The sequence below is a fragment of the Psammomys obesus genome, unplaced genomic scaffold, assembly GCF_907164565.1.
Source record: "Psammomys obesus unplaced genomic scaffold, mPsaObe1.curated_primary_1811, whole genome shotgun sequence".
In the NCBI taxonomy this organism is placed as follows: domain Eukaryota; kingdom Metazoa; phylum Chordata; class Mammalia; order Rodentia; family Muridae; genus Psammomys; species Psammomys obesus.
Genome location: NW_026592118.1, coordinates 34,650,959 through 34,674,049, shown reverse-complemented (window position 1 = coordinate 34,674,049; position 23,091 = coordinate 34,650,959). Strand labels below are relative to the sequence as shown.

At 37.7% G+C, this 23,091-nt stretch overlaps 1 protein-coding gene across 1 annotated transcript in view; it reads right to left on the bottom strand.

Annotated features, from left to right (window-relative positions):
• Positions 1-4,577: 4,577 nt before the first annotated feature.
• Glcci1 (glucocorticoid induced 1) overlaps positions 4,578-23,091 on the bottom strand; it is a 41,144-nt gene continuing 22,630 nt past the window's right edge. Inside the window, exons 6-7 of the mRNA XM_055612920.1 lie at positions 8,661-8,781; positions 4,578-7,437 (exon numbers count right to left, since the gene is read on the bottom strand). Coding sequence (XP_055468895.1) covers positions 7,092-7,437; positions 8,661-8,781 — 467 coding nt within the window. The 3' untranslated portion in view covers positions 4,578-7,091. The remainder of the gene's footprint in view (positions 7,438-8,660; positions 8,782-23,091) is intronic.

Sequence of the window (23,091 nt, the reverse complement as noted above, 5' to 3'; positions counted from 1 at the left end):
GCCATTTGGAATTACTACAAATTCTGTCCACTGAGACTTCAATATACAGGCATGACTTTTGTTTGAGAGGAAAAACTGATTAAGGCCTATTAGGAATCTAAACTTCTGGTTCTTTCATTCTTCTTTCAGGGTATAAGACACAACTTTTCTGGAATGTGGAGAATCTTACATCCTTCTGTAGGGAAACAGTAATGGGGAGAATGTCTGTGGCCAGTACCTAGAATTTGTATGACCCACTTGATTAGAAATCCTAGTTTCTATGGCATGCCTTAGAGAGGGAGCTATAAAGCAGGAATGTAAACCCAATCACATACCTCACAGGCTACTCCCTGGATTTTGAATACAGACCCCTCACTCAAATAGGATATGTACAACTCCGAAGACTGCCACATTGCTAGAATTGAATCTCATTCTAGCCTAATAGTCTAGTGTATCATCACTTCAAAGAATGTTCTGGGAGAAGCCATCCAGGGCCACAGGCTTTTTCTGTTAGATGATGTCAGGCTCCAAAGCTGGAGTGATCTCAGCACTTCTTGAGCATCTGCTAGAACAGAGCTAAGAGAAAACACCATTCCTTGCTCAGAGCTTCTTTTGAGGTGTTAGTTGTAATATTGAACTACACTCAACTCCTAACCCATTTATTCATTCTTTTATCATCAGCAAAGTCTTCATTCCTTCTTTTCCATTAACACTCAAATGTTTTCACCTTTAGAAAACACATCAGGTTCAGCCACAGTGCTGGTTTAAGCTACAGGCAGCAGTTCCATTCTAGCAAACGACTCCTTGTCATCCACTCTATTTGGATAGGCATAAGGGTTTTGGTTTAATTCTTCTTCTTTTTTTTTTTTTTTAATGTGTATGTATTTTCATCTGTGCATCGTGTGCATGGTTGGTGCTCCTTCAGGCCAGAAGAAGGCAAAGGATCCCCTGGAACTAGAGTTGCAATTGTTGTGAACCCAACAGTTGGGTGCTGGGTACCAAATTTAGGTCCTCTGGAAGAGCAAGCATTCAGTGTTAATCACTGAGCTTCCTCTCAGCTCCCATATACATTATATATATAATGGTTTAAACAAATACAACTTTTTGCTGCAAATCCATCCCTACTTACAGTTCTTATTAATGTAGTTCTCGGTCTTATTGATTCTGCAATTAGGTAGGGAAATGTTAATTTTCAGGTAACTTGGGGCCATTAAAGAAGTACTGTACATGATAGTTCAGTGTCCAAGTGGGTTACATAGTAAAGGGAACAGGGACTGCCTCTGACATAATCTGATTGGCCTGCTCTTTGATCACCTCCCCCTGAGGGGGGAGCAGCCTTACCAGGCCACAGAAGAAGACAATGCAGCCACTCCTGAGGTGATCTGATAGACTAAGATCAGAAGGAAGGAGAGGAGGACCTCCCTATCAGTGGACTTGGGGAGGGGCATGCATGAGGAAGAGGGATGGAGGGTGGGATCGGGAGGGGAGGAGAGAGGGGCTTGTGGGGGATACAAAGTGAATAAAATGTAATTAATAGTAAAAAAAATTTAAAAAAAGAAGTACTGTAATTGTACCAGCATCCTTTTTTAAAACAAAACAAAAACAAATAAAAACAAAACAAAACAAAACTCCTTTCCCAGAGAAGGGATGAGAGCCATCCCTTCAGGCCTTTACCTCCCTATTTTAAACACCCAGTATATACACTTCTTTATGAAACTGTTACCCTAAGGCAGTGGGCATGATGAACAGTATGGTGTGTTCTTTGCTGTAAGAATTGACAGTTGGCTGTTTAACCCCAGACAGCATCTTCTGTTTATCTTAGCATTTGCAATTTTTTTGCTGGTTGAGCAAAGTCCAGTCCAGAATTGGTTCTCTCTTCTTTTTAGGATCCTTTTGTGCCACCCCCAGTTCCAGGCCATCAGCCTTACAATTACTTGCCAGCTATCATCAGGTCAATTGACCCTGTCAATGTTTATTTACAAAAATAGGCTGCAGGCTAGACTTGGCCTACAGTAGAGCTGGCCAATCATCAGCATCTCCATCTCTTGCTAGTAGAATGATTTTTGAAGGAATTTTGTCTCAAAAAAGTACAAGCATGTCTAGGAGAGGACACACACACACACACACACACACACACACACACACACTCACACTCACACACCTAGATTCAATCTGTCTCTACACTGCTGCAGGCTTCCTCCATGTCCACTTAGCTAATGGACACAGGTGACCTCTTTATGAGAGTTCACTGGGACATGTACTTGAATTTCAGCCACTTTCTGAAAGATAAGAGGTTGTTTGTTCTTGTTTTCGGAGACAAGGTTTTTCTGTGTAACAAGAGCGCTGGATGTCCTGGACTTGCTCTGTAGATAAGGCTAGCCATGAACTCAAGAGATCCACCTGCCTCTGCCTCTTGAGTGCCGGCATTAAAGGCGTGAGCCACTATGCCCAGCTGAAGGATGGAGTTTTGATATCCTACTTAAAGGCAATGCTCCGATTATAGGGCTGTCCCCCTACAGACATCTCTTCAACAATCCAGGCTTCTACTATCTATCTGGCCATGGAGCCAGGTCTTTGACCAGTGCTGCTGGATCAGTAAAAACCCAAACATACAGCCTTTATCACCTTATTCCTTAGCATATAATTCAGTCCACCAGCTAATTCACTACATCTTTTAATCGAGTGGCATCCTTCCAAAGAGCATGTTGTCTATTTACCTAGGAATGAAAATCCACATACCAAGTAGCTCCTAGTCAGCCAAGAACTGTTTGAGCCCTCTATCCAAGTGTCAACTAAATGCAGACATCCTAGGTGTAAGAGGTCCTGTTTCTATCTTCTCCCTTTGTTTGTGGAGGGTGGGAAGGGTAAGGATTATAGACCTCCTCCTACATTCTCTAGTATTGAAAACAATCCCATGTATGATATAGGTGACTTCTATATATTTAACCTTATCCTGTAGTGCAGGATAACTACCCGCAATACACAAACAAATGAGTGTAACTGCATCAATAGTTCTAATTTACAAAAATAGACCACAGGCTAGATTTGGTCCACAGGCAGTGGTAGCAGTTTGTTGACCCCTGGTCTGTATCTATTGAGCTTACCGGAATGTCTGGCATACTCAGTGCTTTTCCTCATTAGCAGAATCTTATTCCAAAGAAATCCATCAAGATGGCATGGTTGTCTGCCTCCTGTCATTACATCGTCACCTTGACATTTAAATCAAATCTGAGATTTATATAGACAAAACATCAGGCTACACAAAAGAGGAAATCCCCTAGTCTTGAGAAGCAGGGGAAATAGGGAGTACAAAGAAAAAGAGCTGGCTTGACATAAGGGCAAGATGATATTTTTATTAATCACTGAAGTTGAGATAAGCTAGAAGTCTGATAATAGGTACAGGTACAAACCGGCCACCAGCATTAAGATTTTGAATGGAGGTACAAATCAAGCAATTTTTCCAAAGAAACCTGCAGATTCACATGTCCAGTAAACCAAGAGTGAAATGTATGGGTGGGTCTAAGAGTTCTGATGAGTAGAGATGGATGTAGGAGGTAGAACCACCCACAGAGCACAGTAGGGAATACACTTAGAAGAATGAGCTTCAAACCTGGTGGCACCTTTCAGCGTGGGATGAGAGACACCGGCCGGAAGGCTGACCGCTTAACAATATGCATAAATACAGCTGTTTTAGGCAGATACGGTTGGAATACCCACATTTCTAGGCTCAGTTTCTCTCTCCTTGATTCTAAAGTTTGGTTTATTTCTCATGGCACTTGTATTAAGCTTATTATATGATTAAATCAACCATGAAGATGAAAATGTCACTTTCCTCCACATTCAGTTGCAATTAAAAATTTAAAACTCTCAGAATAATTTCCTGTATGGACTATATATCCTTAGTACATTGCTAACAGATAAATCACAAACTCAAAAACTTTTATATTTTGTTTTTCTCAACCAAAAATATCAATAAAGCAATTGAGTTTAATTTAAATGTCAAATTTTATCTAATTCTTTTGTTTAGAAATGAACAATACTCTGAGGCAAATTCATCTTCACAGTGGCTTCCCAAATTGCGTTATTGGTGTAATTCTATACTAGCAATATATATATATATATATATATATATATATATATATATATATATATATATATATATAATCCTTCTTTGTTTTGTAAAGCTTTGCTCCTCCTCATTCTGAATCTAGAAAGATTAAAAGAAACTACGACTATAGTTTTGTAGGAAATATGCAACTTCTCTGAGGTAATTCCACTGAATTTAAACTCATTCCCTATAAGTTCCTAGGCACAGGAATGAAACAGAACAATGTTTTTACTATTTGAGATGCTCACAGCTGGAAGCAGCACAAAACTTTGGACTCTAGACATGCAACTTGTTGCCTTGTATGGGAAAGTGAGCAAATTAACTGTCAAGAGGAAACTAGGCTGGAGAAATCTGATCCATTTAGACGCCCAAAGCTCTAGATCAGGAACTCAATGAGTACCAACAGTGCCGTTACCTAGGGCGGAATTCACCTCCGCTGGGTAACATGCCAACAACCAGTCTTTTTAAAAACATATGTAAACGATTCCAGTTTTACTAATAACTTTATTTAAATAAGACACAGGAACTTCTATACTGAAAAAAATACAAAACAGAAGCCACACATTTCTCGTGTAAAGCCATATTATATAACTTGAATACTGTTCAGCGCAGTGGCTAAAATTAAACAGTACACCTATGTACAAAATTTAAACAGTTTCTGACAAGTTTCTACAGCTGGATGTAGGATACATTTGAGCTCAACAACTTCTGGGAAATTTACACGGCAAAGCATAATCTTTAACACATTTGGTTCAAAACTTTAATATATGCTAAAAACAAATGTACAACACAATATTTAGTTTCTCATGAGAAAATAAAGCACATCACTATAAATATCATACATAGATTTCATCACCAAAAAAGCATATTCAGTCCATCTTTGTGAAATTGATAATGATACTATCGCATCTTACTTAAGACAAAAGCAGAGCATACGATCAACACATCATGTAATGCTAAACCAGGTATCAGAAGTTAAATGGAGCTCATATTTATCTTACGGAACTAGTATTGTTCTCCCTTTAACCATAATCTACAAAATATAGTATTTTCATCAAGGCCTGAGATTATTAGGGTTAAAGGTGTCTGCTGCTGAAAAGATTGTTTTAAAAGGTTCCCCTGTGTAAATGGCAAAAGTAAACTGAGTCCTTTTCTCCATGACAGTCTCCAATAACACTGACTAAAGGAGCCAGAATGCACCTTCAGGAGAGAATATTACTGCAAACTTTGGTGGAAAGGAGAGAACTGAGGTGACAAAATAACACACAAAATACACACACACATACACACACATATGCATGCGCACATGTATGCACACACACGCACAGCATTTTTTAAAAATTAAAATGGTGTCGCCTTATCAGCTCATCCTTCTCCAAACTCCTTAGGAGAGTCAAAACAAAGAAAAACTCAGGAATGATCTAAGGAAACCAGAACACTAACTGTAGGCAACTTGCTCCCCTAATTCTAAAAACAAATGTGCCACACATTTTCGGTGGAGATGAGAGAACTCTCGGCTCCAATTGAACTGAAAGCAATGGAATACAAATACAAAAGCTTCCCTTTACTTTTGCATAAGCGCTGTGCTGCAGAAAACAATGTCTGAAAGTCAGGCTCTCCAACTGACAAGTCAGGAATCTCTAGGACTTTCTTCACACTTTGTGGAGAACTTGTGTCAAGTCTGCAAGTTCAAGGCTATTTACTTGGGGCTCTGTTCCACTCCACACATTCCAAGTCTTAACAAAATTATTCATGATAGTGTTATCTGAGGCTTAAATGAGACAGCTTTAAGCTATTGCTCTTGTAAGTCAACAAGAAATCTGCTTGCTTATGCTGCATTGGTTCTGAGACATACACATTCTCTACATGAATGCAACTCATTTAGCAAATACTTGAGGAAAACAGTAACCAAAATGTCTCACTATTTAACCATCAAATTAGAATTTTCTAAAGTGAAGCTAAACATAAATATGTCTTTAGATAAAAATAGTAGCAATTATGACCCTGCTGGCCAATATAAACAAAATCCTTAATTATTTATTCCTGCAAAACTTCACTTGCTTTGAAATCAAACCCAGCCATTCTTGCATTTAAATTTCATCACACACAATGTGGAATGTTTATGTACAATTTACTACTGAAGCTTTATTTGCAACATTGTAACAGTCATTAACTGAGCAACACCTAACTTAAAAAAAAAAAGCCACATTTATACATGTTGAAACAGTGAATGCAACAGTTGTTCTACTGGTAACCAAATGACAAAAGTGATGTCACACACCACAGATTTGCTGGTTCTCATGTTCCCCATGTCCAGGATTACCATCTCCTAGGAATGAATGCACTTCTTATCCTAATGTGGAATGGAATGAAGAAAGGGAAATGCATAAAATAAGAAAAGGCAAAAGAGTGATGTTCTCTCTTTAGCTTTGTAGCTGTGAAATATTTACTATCCCAATATGACATACATTCCAAGTTACCTGAGTTTAGACTTCAACTGAAGTACCTGAAGCTAGGCCATAGGGTGGGCACTGTGCAACTGTTGTGGCCATTTTGTTTTTGCATTGTATGTATTATAGAAGTTAGGAACAAACACCTGGATCAATTGTAAACATAATCCGGAAGTACAGTATTTTCCATAGGACAAAACACAGCAAGACATTTTCTACTTAGACAGGCAACTTTTTGAAATAGAGCTTATTCATACTGAAAATTTTGGAACAAAACACAGGACACAGTACTAATCTGTCAGACGTACTATGAAATGCATAGTCTCCACTTAAATGCTGAATGACACACACATTTTGCAAGCATTACTGCTTTCCACAAAAACTGCTGAATAGGAGTCAGTCCCTGCCAAGATCAGTGTTAATAGCTATTTTATGATGCTAAGTATTTTGCTGTTGTTGATGGTGTTCAGAAAGTTTGTCACTCCATGCAGAAGATGTCTGAGATCTCATTCCCAATCCATGGAACGTGGGTGGAGGCCAGCTCCCCCTCTGCTTTAGATCATCACATAGTTCTGAGTGGAGATGTGCTCCTCCGCCTGCAGATCCTGTAGGAGCTGCTGCTGCTGAGATGGCTGCTGGACAGAGGTCTCCAGGGAGTCTGCTGTGCTGGTGTCATCAGAAAGAGACGTGAAGGAAACCCGGGAAGAGAGCTGCTCTACGGTTAGTGTGGCCAGAGCTGAGCTCTGGCCAGAGTTTGGAGAGTTCTTGAGCATCAGGTCAGAGGCAGGCAAGAGAGGGCCTAGAAGTTTCACGGGACAGAAAGCTGATCCGGTTGGAATGAAATTAACCTTGTTTTTGTCAGGGCATGAAAAGAGAGGGGCTGAGATAGGCTGACGAGACCTAAAACCATAAATCAAAATTAGTTTCAAATGACTGTGAAGCTGAGCACTTTGTGAATAAACTGCAATTCTCTAAAACAGCCTGACTGTGAATGGCGGGAATGGGTTACGTGCACACAGAGGGGAACATCTTCCATAGCACAGGTCAGATCAGAGACTCTGCATGTATAGGGAGTTGAAATGATATTTAAAGAAAAAAAAATCAATTTTCAAAAGGGCCTGGCAAATTTTTAGAGATCTTTAGTTTGCTTTCAATCATTGAGGAATATAAAAGAATTTGATACTTTACTTGAGTATTTTACACATTCAGAATGAACTTCGTTATTAAATATAAAGATAGATGCTATTTATCATTTAATTTTAAGCATTTTCAACTTTTTCTGCATCTTTAGATAATTTCTATCAATACAGATGGAGAAAAATGTTTTCTGTGGTCTCTCAGTCAGCCAAAAGACTATTCTTTATTCCCCCTAGGCCCATTCTCCAACCTAAAGCAACAACTAACTTCTGCACAGTTTCTGTTCCCGTCTAGCCTGCAAGAGGACCACTCTACATTTGGTATTCACAGGGACAAAACACAAAGAATCACATAATCACCTTCTGAGTGATTCTAGATGCCCAAGATTTACAACATGGAGCTCTTTCTAATTTAAGTTCTAACCTGGTTCATATTGAAATTTTAAGATAAAAAGGACAGAAAACATGATTTCATGAATAAACAACCTAAATATGCCTACCGAGAAGGAGACCACTTTCCTTTGACTTGCACAATCAAACTGTCTGTATGTTACTTGTGCATGGTCATTGACCTTGCTCCTAAATGTATTTCTGTCAGCAAGATTAAAAATGGAATTTTTCAGAAAAAGAAAATGAAAGGAGAAGAAAAAAAAGAGTAAGTGAGAATGCAAAGAGAAAGAAAGAAGGAAAGAAAAGAGTAAAGAAGGAGGAAAGAGAGTTGGAAGGGAGAAAGAAAAAAGGAGGGGAAGGAGGGGCAAAGAGAAGAGGAATAGGAGACATTTCAGCAGCCACAGTAAATTCCTAAGTTTTCTGTACTGGCTTATACATTTCTAGCATCCTCCAATCCTCATTCTAGGATCTTTTGTCTATTCAAATTTATTTTCCTAATTTGCTTTTGAAACGAGTAGCTGGATAGAATAGTTGATTCATCTGTAATCAACACCTCACCAAAAACCTTCAGATCCCAGCTGAGAAGACATTACTTACGCCATTTCCTCAAAGACTTTCACTCGCTCACATCCCTCTGGGGGCTCCCGTTTGAACATGTAGCTGTTGTTAGGTTTGGGAGATGAAGCATACTTGGGTAACGGTGAGCTACTCCCACTGTCTGTAAATTTAAAGCAGTTAAATTAACTAGGAGTTGACAGTGCTTTTAAATTAAACTTGATTTCCAAGCAGCCCCTTTCATTCACTACAAAGCCAGCCTCTTGTCACTGCATGGGTATTTCTAACAGCCTTGTGTAGTACTTTTTTTATTTTTTAAATAAAAACTTAAATGCAACAGTAATCTGCCACACCACAGAATATAAAAGGATGAAATGTTTGTAAAAAAAAAAAAAAAAAAAAAAAAAAAGGACGAAATGTTAGTCCAGAAAACTTTGTTTGGGAAAATCACAGTTGTAGCTTGAAAAAAAATGTAAATGAATGCAGTAATATGCATTAATCATACAGAAGAATTACAAAATTATAATAATGGAGGGTGTTCTCTGTATGATTTCTCCCTGTCCAAGCAATTTTATTTTATTTGTATATTAATAACTTTTATTACAAAAGTTCCTAATAGAAATGATACTTTTAAAACACCAAGAATAATAACCATTCATGGCAAAACAAGTTTACAACATGTCTTCCATCTTCCCATAATAATGTTTAAAAAGGTAATTTGCCCAGAATTTTGTCATTAAAGTCTACAAAAGGTCTGTTTCAACACAGCTTGCATTTTAGCCACTAACAACATGAAAAATCAAAAAACATAGCTACCTAACATGTTTTCTTCATATTTTTTGACCCAAAACAAAATGGTCTATTCATAAAAAGCTACAAAAGCTATGTGCAACTTCTTTTCCTTTCTGGCAAAAATGGCTGGAAATCCAACACCACTAAGATGATTATCTTTGTAAGATGGCAAATTGTAAATTCAGTAACAGATCTGCATAATAGTCCTATTTACCTAAGTTCTGATTTTTGCAAACCAATGCTTACTGCTAAAAGAGTAAGTGCATAATCGATTGAGATGTGTCATTTTCATGAATTTTGAAAAATGGTGTTAATAACAAATTACAGTAAAACTTTGGTGACTTGAATTAGTTTAGGATAAAAAAAACAGTCTAGCATTCAAAAACTGAGTAAGATGAACATATTTTTATCAACAATGAGGTACACAATGCATACTTAGAAAGTAGGAACATTAATACTTTATTTTATGAATATTTCACATGTTAGTCTTGGGAATGCAGACCTATGCTTTTGTTTGAAAGTGGACGTTTCTCTAGTTGGGAAATAACTTTGAAATAGTAAGAGCACACACTACTAAACTACAAAAGCTCACAGTTTGTCACTATTAGACATGTCTTTACAGACTATGTATAGAATAAACTCTTGGAAGGTCGTAAATCATAGAATGAGGTTTAGTTTTTTTTTATAGACTTCAAATTTAATGATTTTCTTAGACTCAAATTTTACCTATTTCTTATTTAATCACACAGAAGAAGGGAAGAGGATCTTTTGTCTCGGCTGATGCGATACACTCAGGAGCCTGAGATTCATGCTGTCTCTGACTAAAATTAAACTATTAGGACTGGTCAAGTACTAAGCTGGTGTTTATGAGGCCGTGAGTTCCTTTCACAACCACACCACACTTTACTATCCAAATAACAGGTGCTCCATGAAAGAAATGCATGCATTCAAGAGTACAGGTGGGTGAATAGGGGATGCATCATGGAGATTACTGGTAGGCATAGGATAGCCCACCATTAAGTGGAATCAAATTAAAGCCATGACTTTGATACCTTTAACAAGTCTTTCATGCCATTAAATGGGTGTGACTACACACCCACTCTATTATCATGCGAGAAATGTCCCACTGGCCTCAATTACATAATCAAACCTACTACACAATTTCTCTTCACAATTTTATTATAATTTCAAAGGACTTCCCCCCAAATTGAAACTGGTCATGGTCTAGATAACCTGAAAAATGAAAATTTTTTTCTGCCAGTACTGTAAAATAAATTATTTTTTTGTCCTGAAATTGTTTTCTTCTAGTTTCAGAGGTAGTATGTTTTTGTTTTAAAACATATTCACCTAAACATTTTTGTTCTTTCTTTTTTCGTGTGGGTATTAATGCTAAAAACAAACAAAAATATGCTCATTGTTATACATCACTTTGCTTTTTCAATAAAAATCATCTGGCTACATATGAGTATTTACATCTAATAGTTTATGATCTGAAAAGACATTATAAAAGAATTATAAACAAATACTTGGTAAAATTTAAATATATCAAGTTAGCATACAATTTAATTGCTTATTTTATTATTATAAATCATACTTATGCATGAACTATACTAACATCAAATACAAGTAACCTCCCAAATATTTTCAAAACAGTTAAAGCTTAGAAAATTTTAAATTATTAAAATTTGGAATTCTTTACAGAAAAGTATTCATTAAACCATTACCTTTCAGAAATGACTTTTACTATATCATATACTACATTCTATGACCCGCAAGCCCCATAAAAGAGCCTCACATATGGCTGTTGGGGCACTTACGTAGTAGTAGTACGTAGACGTCTGTAGTAGTTCTACTGTAGCCCTAAGTCTTTACATACATTTTATTCCCATTAGATTATCAAATAAACTTAATTTTCAAGCAAACAATAAGAAATTATGTTTTTGTTTTGTTTTGCAAGATACTGGGACTTGAACGTAGGGCCATAACATGCTAGATAAGTGGTCTACCACTGAGCTATATTCCTAGCCCAAGTAGTAGTGATTTGTAACCCTAGTGTACAGATTCATTATAAGCATTTTCAATTCCAAAGTTCACATTTCTCAAAGGAGCCTGGCTTTTTTATTTTCCCCTTTTGGAAAAGCTTCCAGGTGCATCTGAAATGCAGGCAAATGTGGGGAATGAGTGTTAAGAGAAACAGGAATTCTAGTTTGAAATCAGACTGCCTGACTCTTACCTGTGCCTGCTTACATGGCCATAGTATTGGCTCATCTCTGGCTTTTGGTCCATAAAATAGACATGACTACTGAAACACAGCTGTGCTGAAATGTAATGTAAAAGACTAAAAAGTACTCAAAAAAACTTACAGAAAGGTCTCAAGAATACCAACATTAACAAATCCCTAATCTGCAAATTTAAAACAAGTAAACCATTCCAAAATTGACTATTCCATTCTTTCAAGCAGAAGTAAATAAAATAAGTGTTGTTTTAAATAGATTGACCCACACTAATGCTATTCAATTACATAAAGATAATCCTGTTTCTTGCAAGGAAGCAAGGTTATCTTGTGTGTGTGTGCCTGAGTGGCAGTGTACAGGTGCATCGGAGAGAATGTGCCCAGAGAAACCACAGAGGAACCTGAGGTTATATGTTGAGTAAGAGGAGGCTGGCTGGACAGTGATGCTCAAGGACCTCCCTGTCTCTACCTCTCCAGTACTGAGATTACAAGATACACAGTTGTGCTAGGTTTTGTTTTTGTTTGTTTGTTTGTTTTAACATGGCTTCTAATGATCAAACTCAGAGCCTCATGTTTGCATAGCAAGCACTTTATAGACCGAGTCACCTCTTTAGAACCGATAATCTTTACAGTACCAGAATCTCCATGAATGCAGCTCTCTAGCATCAACTCTGTTGGTTACTGACAACAAAGACTAGATTGGGAGATCGAATCTAACACCTTGAAACTAAAACCAATGCCTAAACCATTAAGATTCTTCAGACCAGTTTGAAAAAAAAAATTATTTTGCAGTTATACACAGTAGTAACCAACCAAAAAATAAGAATATTTATTCTTTCTCAAGTAGATAGTTCACTAAATAAATGAATGTGACGTGTTGAGCACTATATTTAATGCAATATTAATATAATAAAAAGTATGAAAGTTACCTAGTGAGTTAGGTTAGAAATGGGTCTAAACAGAATTACTACTTTGATGCTAAAATTACTTCTTTTCCTCACACAATAAGTTAGCGAGCAGAACATGGTTGATGGCCAAAAGAAATTAGGAAAACCATACAATTATGTTCTTTTAATTTTTTTTACCAATTAACTTTAAGAAAAGGTAGAATTATATCACAGTGCCTGCACATTCTCCTAACTAAAAAAAACTAGACTGGGAAATTTCAAGTAAGGAGAATTAAAAATAGCCCCTCTGAGAAAACCATCAAATTTCAATTAGACATAAACTTTAGTTAGGAATTTTTTACATGAGTATTTCACAAAAGGAGAAAAATATGACTTCATTGTGTTTTACTACTTATATTTTTGAACTTCACTTCAGGTCTGATTATTATTTGAGTAAGAGATCTAACATCCCTTCCAAATGTTTGAAGCACTGGTTAACTGTCATACGCAGGCCATTACTTTAAATGGTGATCACTTGTTGTTTGGGTAATAACTGAAAGAGGGCCCATTTATAGGCTGAACTACAAATGGCGTTTGTTTTGTGTACTCATAGTAAGTACAGTGCTTTTACTATACCACAATCCTAACAAACAAGATCCAGTTCCTGACAGTGCTACTCTGAAATAGCAGATGAATATGAACACAAATCCTATGACTGAATAGCCTTCAAATCAACTTATGGACTAAAATCATACTTTTATTTACATAAATCATAAACTAAACATGAACCAAAAATTAAACAAAGTATTTTGAACCTTGAAAATTATTAAAGTTCTTGGAAAATTTTTACAATAGAACCTTTTTTAAAAACTACATATCCTCAAAGTTTTAAAATGATAAAAAATTCCAGGAATATCAGTTTCCAAAACTGAAATATTCCTATTTCAAACTGGCCTCTGTGTGTATTTGTGTGTGTGAGAGTGACAGATTTAAGTGACAATTTAAGTGAGAGACAATTTAAGTGTTCATTTCAACATTTATTTTATGTAAAACAGAAGACAAAGCAAGCTGCTGATGAAACCATAGAGAATAAATTCGGTTTTCTCTTTTTAAAAATGTCACAAACACAGTTAGGCAGAAACCCACATGGAACTTTCACCTTTACATTAGGGTTCCTGAAAGCCCCTTTTTCTCCATCACTTGCCAGTTTTCTAATAATCACTTCCTACACTTTCCACCCTTGAACTTGGTTATCTGACTCATCTCCTCATCTTCCCCTGTATAAAATACCCAAACTATTTGCAGACATACAGAAGTACATGTTGCTAAGTTTTTCAGTTACTTCCTATCACTACAACAAGTAACCTTTGTTAACACTTATGTAATTTGTGGAATGAACAACAACATATTAAGGGTATAGACTCAAAATAGCTGAGAAGGGTGTGTGACTTGAGTTTGAAAATCATGGGGTGAATTGAAGGAGATCAAGGGGATACAAATTGGAAAGGAAGAAGTCAAAGTATCACTGTTTGCAGATGATATGATAGTATACCGGAGTGACCCCCAAAATTCTACCAAGGAACTCCTACAGCTGATAAACACATTCAGCAAAGTGGCTGGATACAAAATTAATTCAAGGAAATCAGTAGCCCTCCTGTATACAAAAGACAAAAGGGCCGAGAAAGAAATTAGGGAAACAACACCCTTCACAATAGCCACAAAGGACATAAAGTACCATGGTGTGAACCTAACCAACCAAGTCAAAGACTCGTATGAAAAAAATTTCCAGTCTCTGAAGAAAGAAATAGAAGAAGATATCAGAAGATGGAAAGATCTCCCATGCTCATGGCTTGGCAGGATGTAGTAAAAATGGCCATCTTACCAAAAGCAATCTACAGATTCAATGCAATTCCCATCAACTTACAAACACAATTCTTTAAAGACCTTGAAAGAAAAATCCTCACCTTCATATGGAACAAGAAACCCAGAATTGCTAAAACAATCCTCTACAATAAAAGATTTTCTGGAGGTATCTCCATCCCTGATCTCAAGCTGTACTATAGAGCAACAATACTAAAAACTGCATGGTACTGGCATAGAAACAGAATGGTGGATCAATGGAATTGAATAGAAGACCCTGACATAAATCCACAAACTTATGGACACCTGATTTTTGACAAAGAAGCCATAAAACATTCAATGAAAAAAAGACAGCATCTTCAACAAATGATGCTGGTCCAACTGGATGTCTACATGTAGAAAAATGCAAATAGATCCATACTTATCACCCTGCACAAAACTAAAGTCCAAGTGGATCAAAGACATCAACATAAAACCAGACACACTAAACTGCTTAGAAGAAAAAGTGGGAAAGAGCCTGGAACTAATTGGCACAGGAGACAACTTCCTGAACAGAACACCAACAGCACAGGCTCTAAGAGCAACAATTAATAAATGGGACCTCATGAAACTGAAAAGCTTCTGTAAAGCAAAGGACACTGTCGTCAGAACAAAATGACAGCCTACAGATTGGGAAAGGATATTCACCAACCCTATATCTAACAGAGAACTAATATCCAGTATATATAAAGAACTAAAGAAGTTAAACAGCAAAAAATCAAGTAATCTAATTAAAAAATGGAGTACAGAGCTAAACAGAGAATTCTCAATAGAGGAATACTGAATGGCAGAGAAATACTTAAAGAAATGGTCAACCTCATTAGCCATCAGGGAAATGCAAATCAAAACGACCCTAAGATTTCACCTTACACCCATCAGAATGGCTAAGATAAAAAACTCATGGGACAACACATGCTGGAGAGGTTGTGGAGAAAGGGGAACCCTCCTCCACTGCTGGTGGGAATGTAAACTTGTACAACCACTCTGGAAAGCAATCTGGCGCTTTCTCAGACAACTAGGAATAGTGCTTCCTCAAGACCCAGCTATACCACTCCTAGGCATAGACCCAAAAGAGTCTCAAGTATACAATAAAATAAGGACATTTGTTCAACCATGTTTGTAGCAGCCTTATTTGTAATAGCCAGAAGCTGGAAACAGCCTAGATGCCCCTCAGTGGAGGAATGGATGCACAAATTGTGGTATATCTACACAATGGAATATTACTCAGCAATAAAAAACAAGGAAATCATGAAATTTGCAGGTAAATGGTGGGACCTGGAAAAGATCATCCTGAGTGAGCTATCCCAGAAGCAGAAAGACACACACGATATATACTCACTCACATAGACATATAATATAGGATAAACCTACTAAAATCTGTACACCTAAAGAAACTAATCAAGAGGGAGGACTCTTGCTAAAAACCTCAATTCCTATCCAGAAAGCCAAAGAGGATGGACATCAGAAGGAGAAAAGAGAGAACAAATCAGGAGCCTGACACAGAGGATCTCTGAAAGGCTCTGCCCTGCAGACTATCAACGCAGATGCTGAGACTTATGGGCAACCTTTGGGCAGAGTGCAGGGAATCTTAAGAAAGAAGTGGGAAACAGTAAGATCTGGAGAGGACAGGAACTCCACAAGGAGAGCAACAGAATCAAAAAATGTGAGCACAGGAGTCTTTCCTGAGACTGATACTCCAACCAAAGACTATGCATGGAGATAACCTAAGACCCCTGCACAGGTGTAGCCCATGGCAGCTCAGTATCCAAGTGGGTTCCATTGTAATAGGAACAGGGACTGTCTCTGACATGAACTGATTGGCCTGCTCTTTGATCACCTCCCCCTGAGGGGGTAGCAGCCTTATCAAGCCACAGAGGAAGACAATGCAGCCACTCCTGATGAGACCTAACAGACTAGGATCATGAGGAAGGAAAAGAAGTCCTCCCCTATCTGTGGACTTGGGGAGAGGCATGCATGCAGAGGGTGGAGGAAGGGAGGGATTGGGACGGGAGGAGGTAGGAAACCACAGGGGGGGACACAAAGTGAATAAAGTATAATTAATAAAGAATAAAAAAAATCAGAAATGAAGTTTTTGGAAAAATATTGGGAGCAGTTTGTCTATGCATGGGCAGTTGGTCATTTGTCTTGTCAAGGATTCACATGCAGTTATAGTACTATCTGTGAACACAGGAAAAGCGAAAATGGAGTCTGGAGACCCTATTAACATAGTTACTAAATGTTTCCACTTTTAGTAGAACAAAACAAAAACTGGAAAACATAAAAGAAATGTTGAAGAGTTAGCTAGTTAGATGATTAAATTGACACCCTGAAAAAAAAAAAAAAAAGAAACAAAGAAAATCATGGGGTTAGACAATTAAATGGCATACTGTCTTGTTCTTCTGGAATCTTTCCACCACAGTAGTTCCATCTCAGTTACGCTTCTTAAAAATTAAGCTGGTCGTGTTCTTCTCTGACCATTCTTCCTGGCCCTTTAATTTTTCTTAGCAATGTCCATACTTGTAAAATCTAGGTTTTCTATCTCTCCATTCTAAGTTTCTCCTCTCAATTATTCACCCACCACACAATATTTTGCTGTTCTACACAGCTGCCCTTTCAAAGATGACTATTATACAAGGCGTATTCTTTCTACAAAGGCTGTAAGATATGTATGAAATCCTCTAGAAAATTGTTATTAGCATCTAGACTATAGAGAAATTAGGAAAGTCACCAGTTTCTCTAAGCCTAAACAATACCACACACCCATAAGGATATGACATACAGTAAATAATAAAAGTAAAACCACCTGACCACATTTAATCATCGTAACAATTTTATGAGCAAAAAAAGACATGCCTAGAGGTCGTCCATGGGCCCATGATTAATAAGGCAGGGTTTTACCTGGTTAGCCCAGAGTCAGACTTCATTGTTTATTTAAGCTTTCTGCTTCACTAAGCTTTGATCTACTCAAATTCTTGTGCTTTCATTACACATACAAGGAGGTGACTAAACGATCAAGTTCCTTCCTAACATTTTGTTTCTATGTAAAGGATTACAGCTCAGGAAACCCTTGTTGGGTCTTCTGTTAGGAGATAGAGTTAATAGAAGCCAAGAGAGGAGGACAACAGATATGGGAAAAAACTTACTAAGTTATACTTACTAAGTAGTTTTGAATTAATGAGTACAACATTTATATAGACCTGTCACATTATCTGCTATTGGTATCATTGTACAAATTACAGAAAGATAAAAATATGGCAGTTTCTGGATTCTTATTACGTGTTTGCAGACACTGGTAATGTGTGTAAACATGCTGTCCTAAAAAAGATAAATGGGCAATGATATTAATGGCAAAATTCTACAATAAGGAAGTCTTAACATGTAATATAAATCCCTTTTTTGGAATATATTTTCAATCTGTAGTTTTACTATTAAGTTCTTCTAACACAACAGGGCAATATTAACATGCAATATAAAGTCCTTTGTAGAAACTGTTTTAATTTATAGTTTTACCATTAAGAAGTTCCCCCAAACTGTCTCTGACATGAACTCAGTGGCTAGCTCTTTGCCCTCCATCCTCCCCGCCCCCCCAAGAGAGAAGTAGCCTTGCTAGGCCAAAGAGGAGGACATTGCAGCTAGTCCTGATGAGAACTGATAAGTTAGGGTCAGATGGAAGTGGAGGAGGACATCCCCTATCAGTGGACTTAGAGAAGGGCATGAGAGGAGATGAGGAAGGGAGGGTGGATTGGGAGGGAATGAGGGAGGGGCTACAGCTGGGATACAAAGTAAATAAACTGTAATTAATATAAAAAATAAAAATTTAATTAAAAAAATTAAAAAACCATAAAAAATCTTTTGATAAACAGATTCATGTTCAAGAACAGTGGTTTTCAAGGTAAGGTAGCAAAACACATACTCAACATTTGATTAATAAATGGCTAATATGGTTAAATAAGAAATAGAAAATAGAAATAAAAAATGTTCAAATAGGCTATTTTAACAGCCTGCCTAGTATCAACTCTAGACCCTGTAATGACAAGCTAATACTTTTCATTTGCTCTCTGGGGACCAAGGAGTGCTTATGCTTAAAACCCAAAGTTTAGCAATATTAATATTTATGAGTCAAACTACAGTGTGAGTTAATGGGCTTATATGCCCTAGCTTAGGAAACTATCCACATAGCATATTTTCTACAAGAAAATATAGCTTAAACCACAAGTAATCAACTTATGGGCTCTTGGAATATAACTTTTAGTAGTTGGCTTGAACAAAATGGTTCCATTTACTTCATAATTAGAACAATCAATGTTTCTACCATATCTTGAAAAATCACAGAACTTTCTAACAACTACCTTAGTAACGTGTGCCAAAGACCCATGACAAGCAGCAGACTGAAGTCTAGGTTTTATGGCTTGCCTAGCACTAGCTTGGCTACCATCAAGGAACACTGGCAGAGCTGCTCAAAGAGCTAATATTTTGATGCTGCCATCTGTACTGTATATTTTTTTCCCTTGCAATTTGGACATGATGTAGAAGGACTTGGGCCAACTCTTGAGATCCAGTTTCGATAATGTTAAGAGATGTCAAGATGAGAACTTTTATTCTGAGTCTGAGTTCTTCATTAAGGCTTAGAAATTATTTCTGGATTAGGTTAAAGCTAGCCTGGTAACTCAACACATGTGACCAAGCTGCCTTCAATCTTTAGGTTACTAGAAAAACCCTAAACAAATACGAAAACCCAGCCCAAACAAACTCAAAATGAAAATCTCCACCTGAAATAAGTCTCTCAAACAACTGTCCCTTTCTCAAAAGAGGGATTTTTTTTCTGACACTGCAACTGATAAGTCAAAGAAAAAAAGATCTAAAAGTCTTTTGTTGAAAATTATACATGGTTCATGAGGAAGAGATGGTGTAAACAGACAGAGATAACTTCAGCAAAGCCAGAAAAAGAAGAAAAACATAACAGATGAATACTAAAAATAACCAGCTCACCAGCACACCTTTCAGAACAGTACCTTCACTGCGCTGGTTCTCTCCCTCCCTGCATCATCTCACCTACAGTCCTAAGAATGGCAGAAGCTATTTTACCAAAGAAATTTCCTAGATAAACTACAGAGTATGCAGGTATTCCAGGTTAATCCTACACGGCTAGAAAATTACAGTATTTTCCTATTCCCATAGTTGATGAAAACCAGCAAGAACTACATAGCTTTCATTTTTCCCTCTACTGAAAATAAAAGGACCCATACATAGTTTAGCATGAAAACATAAACTATAAGACAAAAATTAATGTTAAAAATAAAAAACACTTCAAAATTTAGATTTTGACATAGAAGTCACAGGTCAAGACTATTCTACATTTGGAATGATATATAATGTACAAGTTCCACAACCTGATAAACTATTTTTTTTCCTTTTAGTATTCTAAACATTGTTTAAAATACCAAATATTTATAAGAGCATTATACATGCCCTTTACATTCCTATTACTCTCTAAGATTGCAACTTCCTTAAAGAAAAAGTACATTTTATTAATCTCTATTTCTCTACTTTCTAATACAGAACCTGATGTGCAGCAAATGTTTAGCAAGTATTTCTTAAGTAAACTAGAAGAAAAAGATTTAGTTCAAAAGCACAGGCCTTTATACCCAGCCCTAAATACAGGTGTATGTATATAAGCATATATAGATTAAAAACAGCATTTTAATGTTCTCTTCATAATGATGTGTTTTTCTCAAGAACTGGAAATTTTACATACATGTAAGCCATATAAGTTTTCAAAGGAAGAAACATTGTCTACTATAATCACAAAACAATGTCTATAAGCTAAAAATAGTAGGTATTTTAAGAAACTAATGACATTTCCCTGTAGAAAGTGGGAAGAACACCTTAAATGTTTCCTAGATCTTTCTGTCCCCTCCCTTCCTCTCATACAGAATCTGACCTGTAGCCAAGGCTGGTATGGTCTAGTACACTCTTCAGTTCTTGCTGGCCTCACACTCACAGCAATCCTCCACTCCCACCTCCACAGTACTAGGATTATAGGCATTAGCCCCACACTTGCCCCAGTAGCACTAACTGAATAATTTGAAACAGATTTACGGTTAAAAATAGTTATTTTGTACAATACATATTTTAATTCTATTTTTCCCTCCCCCATGCCCACCCAACTTTATGTGTCCCTTCTTACTCTCCTCTTCTATCTCCTAATTGCTCTAGTACAATTGCTTTCACTTTGTAGCCTTAACTGGCCCAGAACTTGCTATGTCAACTGGGCTGGCCTCAAACTCATGTAGCTCTGCCTGTCTCTACCTCCGAAGCACTGGGATTAAAGGTGTGTACCAACATGCCCAGCTTACTAGCATAATTTCTTTGTTTTACACTCTAAGAAAAGGAGAGATGTCTAAAGGTATCTTTAACACACTCTCAATGGAATCTGTCCACAAAGCCTGTGATAAGGAAAAGGATAAAAAAAAGAGAAGTATTTAAAAGATATAAAATAAGATGACAAAATCGACGATAGCTTTCAATTAAACTTTCTTAAGAAATATGATATGTAGAATAAAGCAGACACAACAGCATACAGAGTGCACCACCATCATTTTATTCCTGTGAAATCCCTTTAAAAAGATAAAACTTAAACTGTGGTAGAGGAACACAAAACAGTGCTTGCTTCCAGAGGGAAGGATGCTACCTGGGAAGACAGAGCACCTTATGAAATAGCAAACTTGTTTTGTAACTGTACCTTGAGCCTCCTTTAACAAATGGCTATATATAAAAAATTTCTCCAGGCTGAACACTTAGGATCCATGTATTTTACAAATAACAATATCACAAAATATATTATAGAGAACAGTGGTAATATTTGTAAAAAGAGCACAAAACTGAGTAAGATGTTTTATAATTTTGTTATTAATGACTTCTATCTAAAGCTGCAGCTTTGGTGACTAACCCTATCTGGAAGATAAAGTGGAGAGGCTGGGAGGATGACTGAGTTTGGAAAGTGCTTGCTGCGTAAACATGAGGACCTGTGTGAAAGCTGAGCATTATGGTGTGCATCTGTAACCTGATGTTAGAGAGCTGGGAGAGGCAGATCCTAGGGGCTCCCTGGCCATCTCATCTAACCAAAATGATGAACTCCTGGTTCCATGAGAAATCTTGCTTCAAATAAAAAGATGGAAAGCCTGGGGAGATGATTTAGTGGGTAGGAGAACCTGCTATTCAAGCCTGGGAACCAAGTTGAGCACCCACATTTTCTTTCTTCTTTATTTTTCTCTCATATACCATACTGCAACTGCAGTTTCCCTCCCTTCTCTCTCCTCAGTCTCTGCCTTCTGACCTCCCCTTTCCCCCAGATTCAACCCCCTAGACCTTCCATCACAAAAGAGCACGCCTTCTAGGGACAACACTACATAACAAGCCACAATTAAGACCAGACACACTATATTAGCTATGAAGTACAGGATGACTATGCTACAATCCACAGACCCAAAGAAGCTAAGTAATAAGGAGTGCCCAGGGGGAGGATGCTTGCCTATCTTTCAGAAGGGGAAATAAAATAAACATTTGAAGTAGATGGAGGAAGAAAACTGGGTGTGAGAGGGAGTGGGGCAAAAGTGGGGGAGAGAACAGATACTGGTTTAGGGGGCGTCTCTGGGATAGGGAAGGCCCTTGGGAGTCTATGGGGGTGACCCTAGCTGATACTCTTGGCAGCAGTGGATATGGAGCCTGAAGCGGCCACCTCCTCTAGCCAGGTGGGACTTCCAGTGGAGGGAGGGGACATCAACCCACCCATACAACCTTCAACCCAAAATTTGTCTTGCCTACAAGAAATGTAGGGACAAAGATGAGTAGAGACTGGGGGAATGGCCAACCCATAACTGGACCAACTTGAGACCCATCCCATGGAAGCGAACGAACCTCTGACACTATTAATGATACCCTGCTATACTTGCAGACAGGAGCCTAGCATAACTGGCTTTTGAGAGGCTTCATCCAGCAGCTGACTGAAACAGATGCAGAGACCCACAGCCAAACAATAAGCTGAGCTCAAGGAGTCTTGTGGAAGAGTGGGAGGAAGGATAGAGTGAGCAGGAGGGATCAAGAAGACCTACGAGTAAGCTAACCTGGGCCCATGGGGGCTCACAGAGACTGACCTAGGACCCTTCGTGTATATAGCAGATGTGCAGCTTGGCCGTCATGTGGATCCCTAACAATGGGAGGGATCTGACTCTGTCGCCTGCCTTTAGAGCCCTTTCTACTTGCTGGGATGCCTGATCTGGCCTCAGTGGGAGAGGATGAACTTAGTCCTGTCATGATGTGATGCGCAGGGTGGGTTAGAACCCATGGGGAAAGGGTTCCCCTTTTCTGAAGAGAAGTGGAGGGAGGAATGGGGCGAAAGATCAGGAGGGTGGGTCTGGGAGGGAAGGAGGCTGCAATCAGGCTGTTAAATAATTAAATAAATACATGAAGATTTAAAAAAAAAAAAAAAAAAGAGAGACCAGGCACATAACATCACATCAAGGCTGGACTAGGCAACCGAGTAGAAGGAAAAGGGTTTTCTCAAAGGCAGGCAGAAGAGTCAGAGATAGGCTCCTCTCCTACTGTTAGGAATCCCATAAAAACACCAAGCTACACAACCAAAGCACAAGCGTAGAAAACCTAT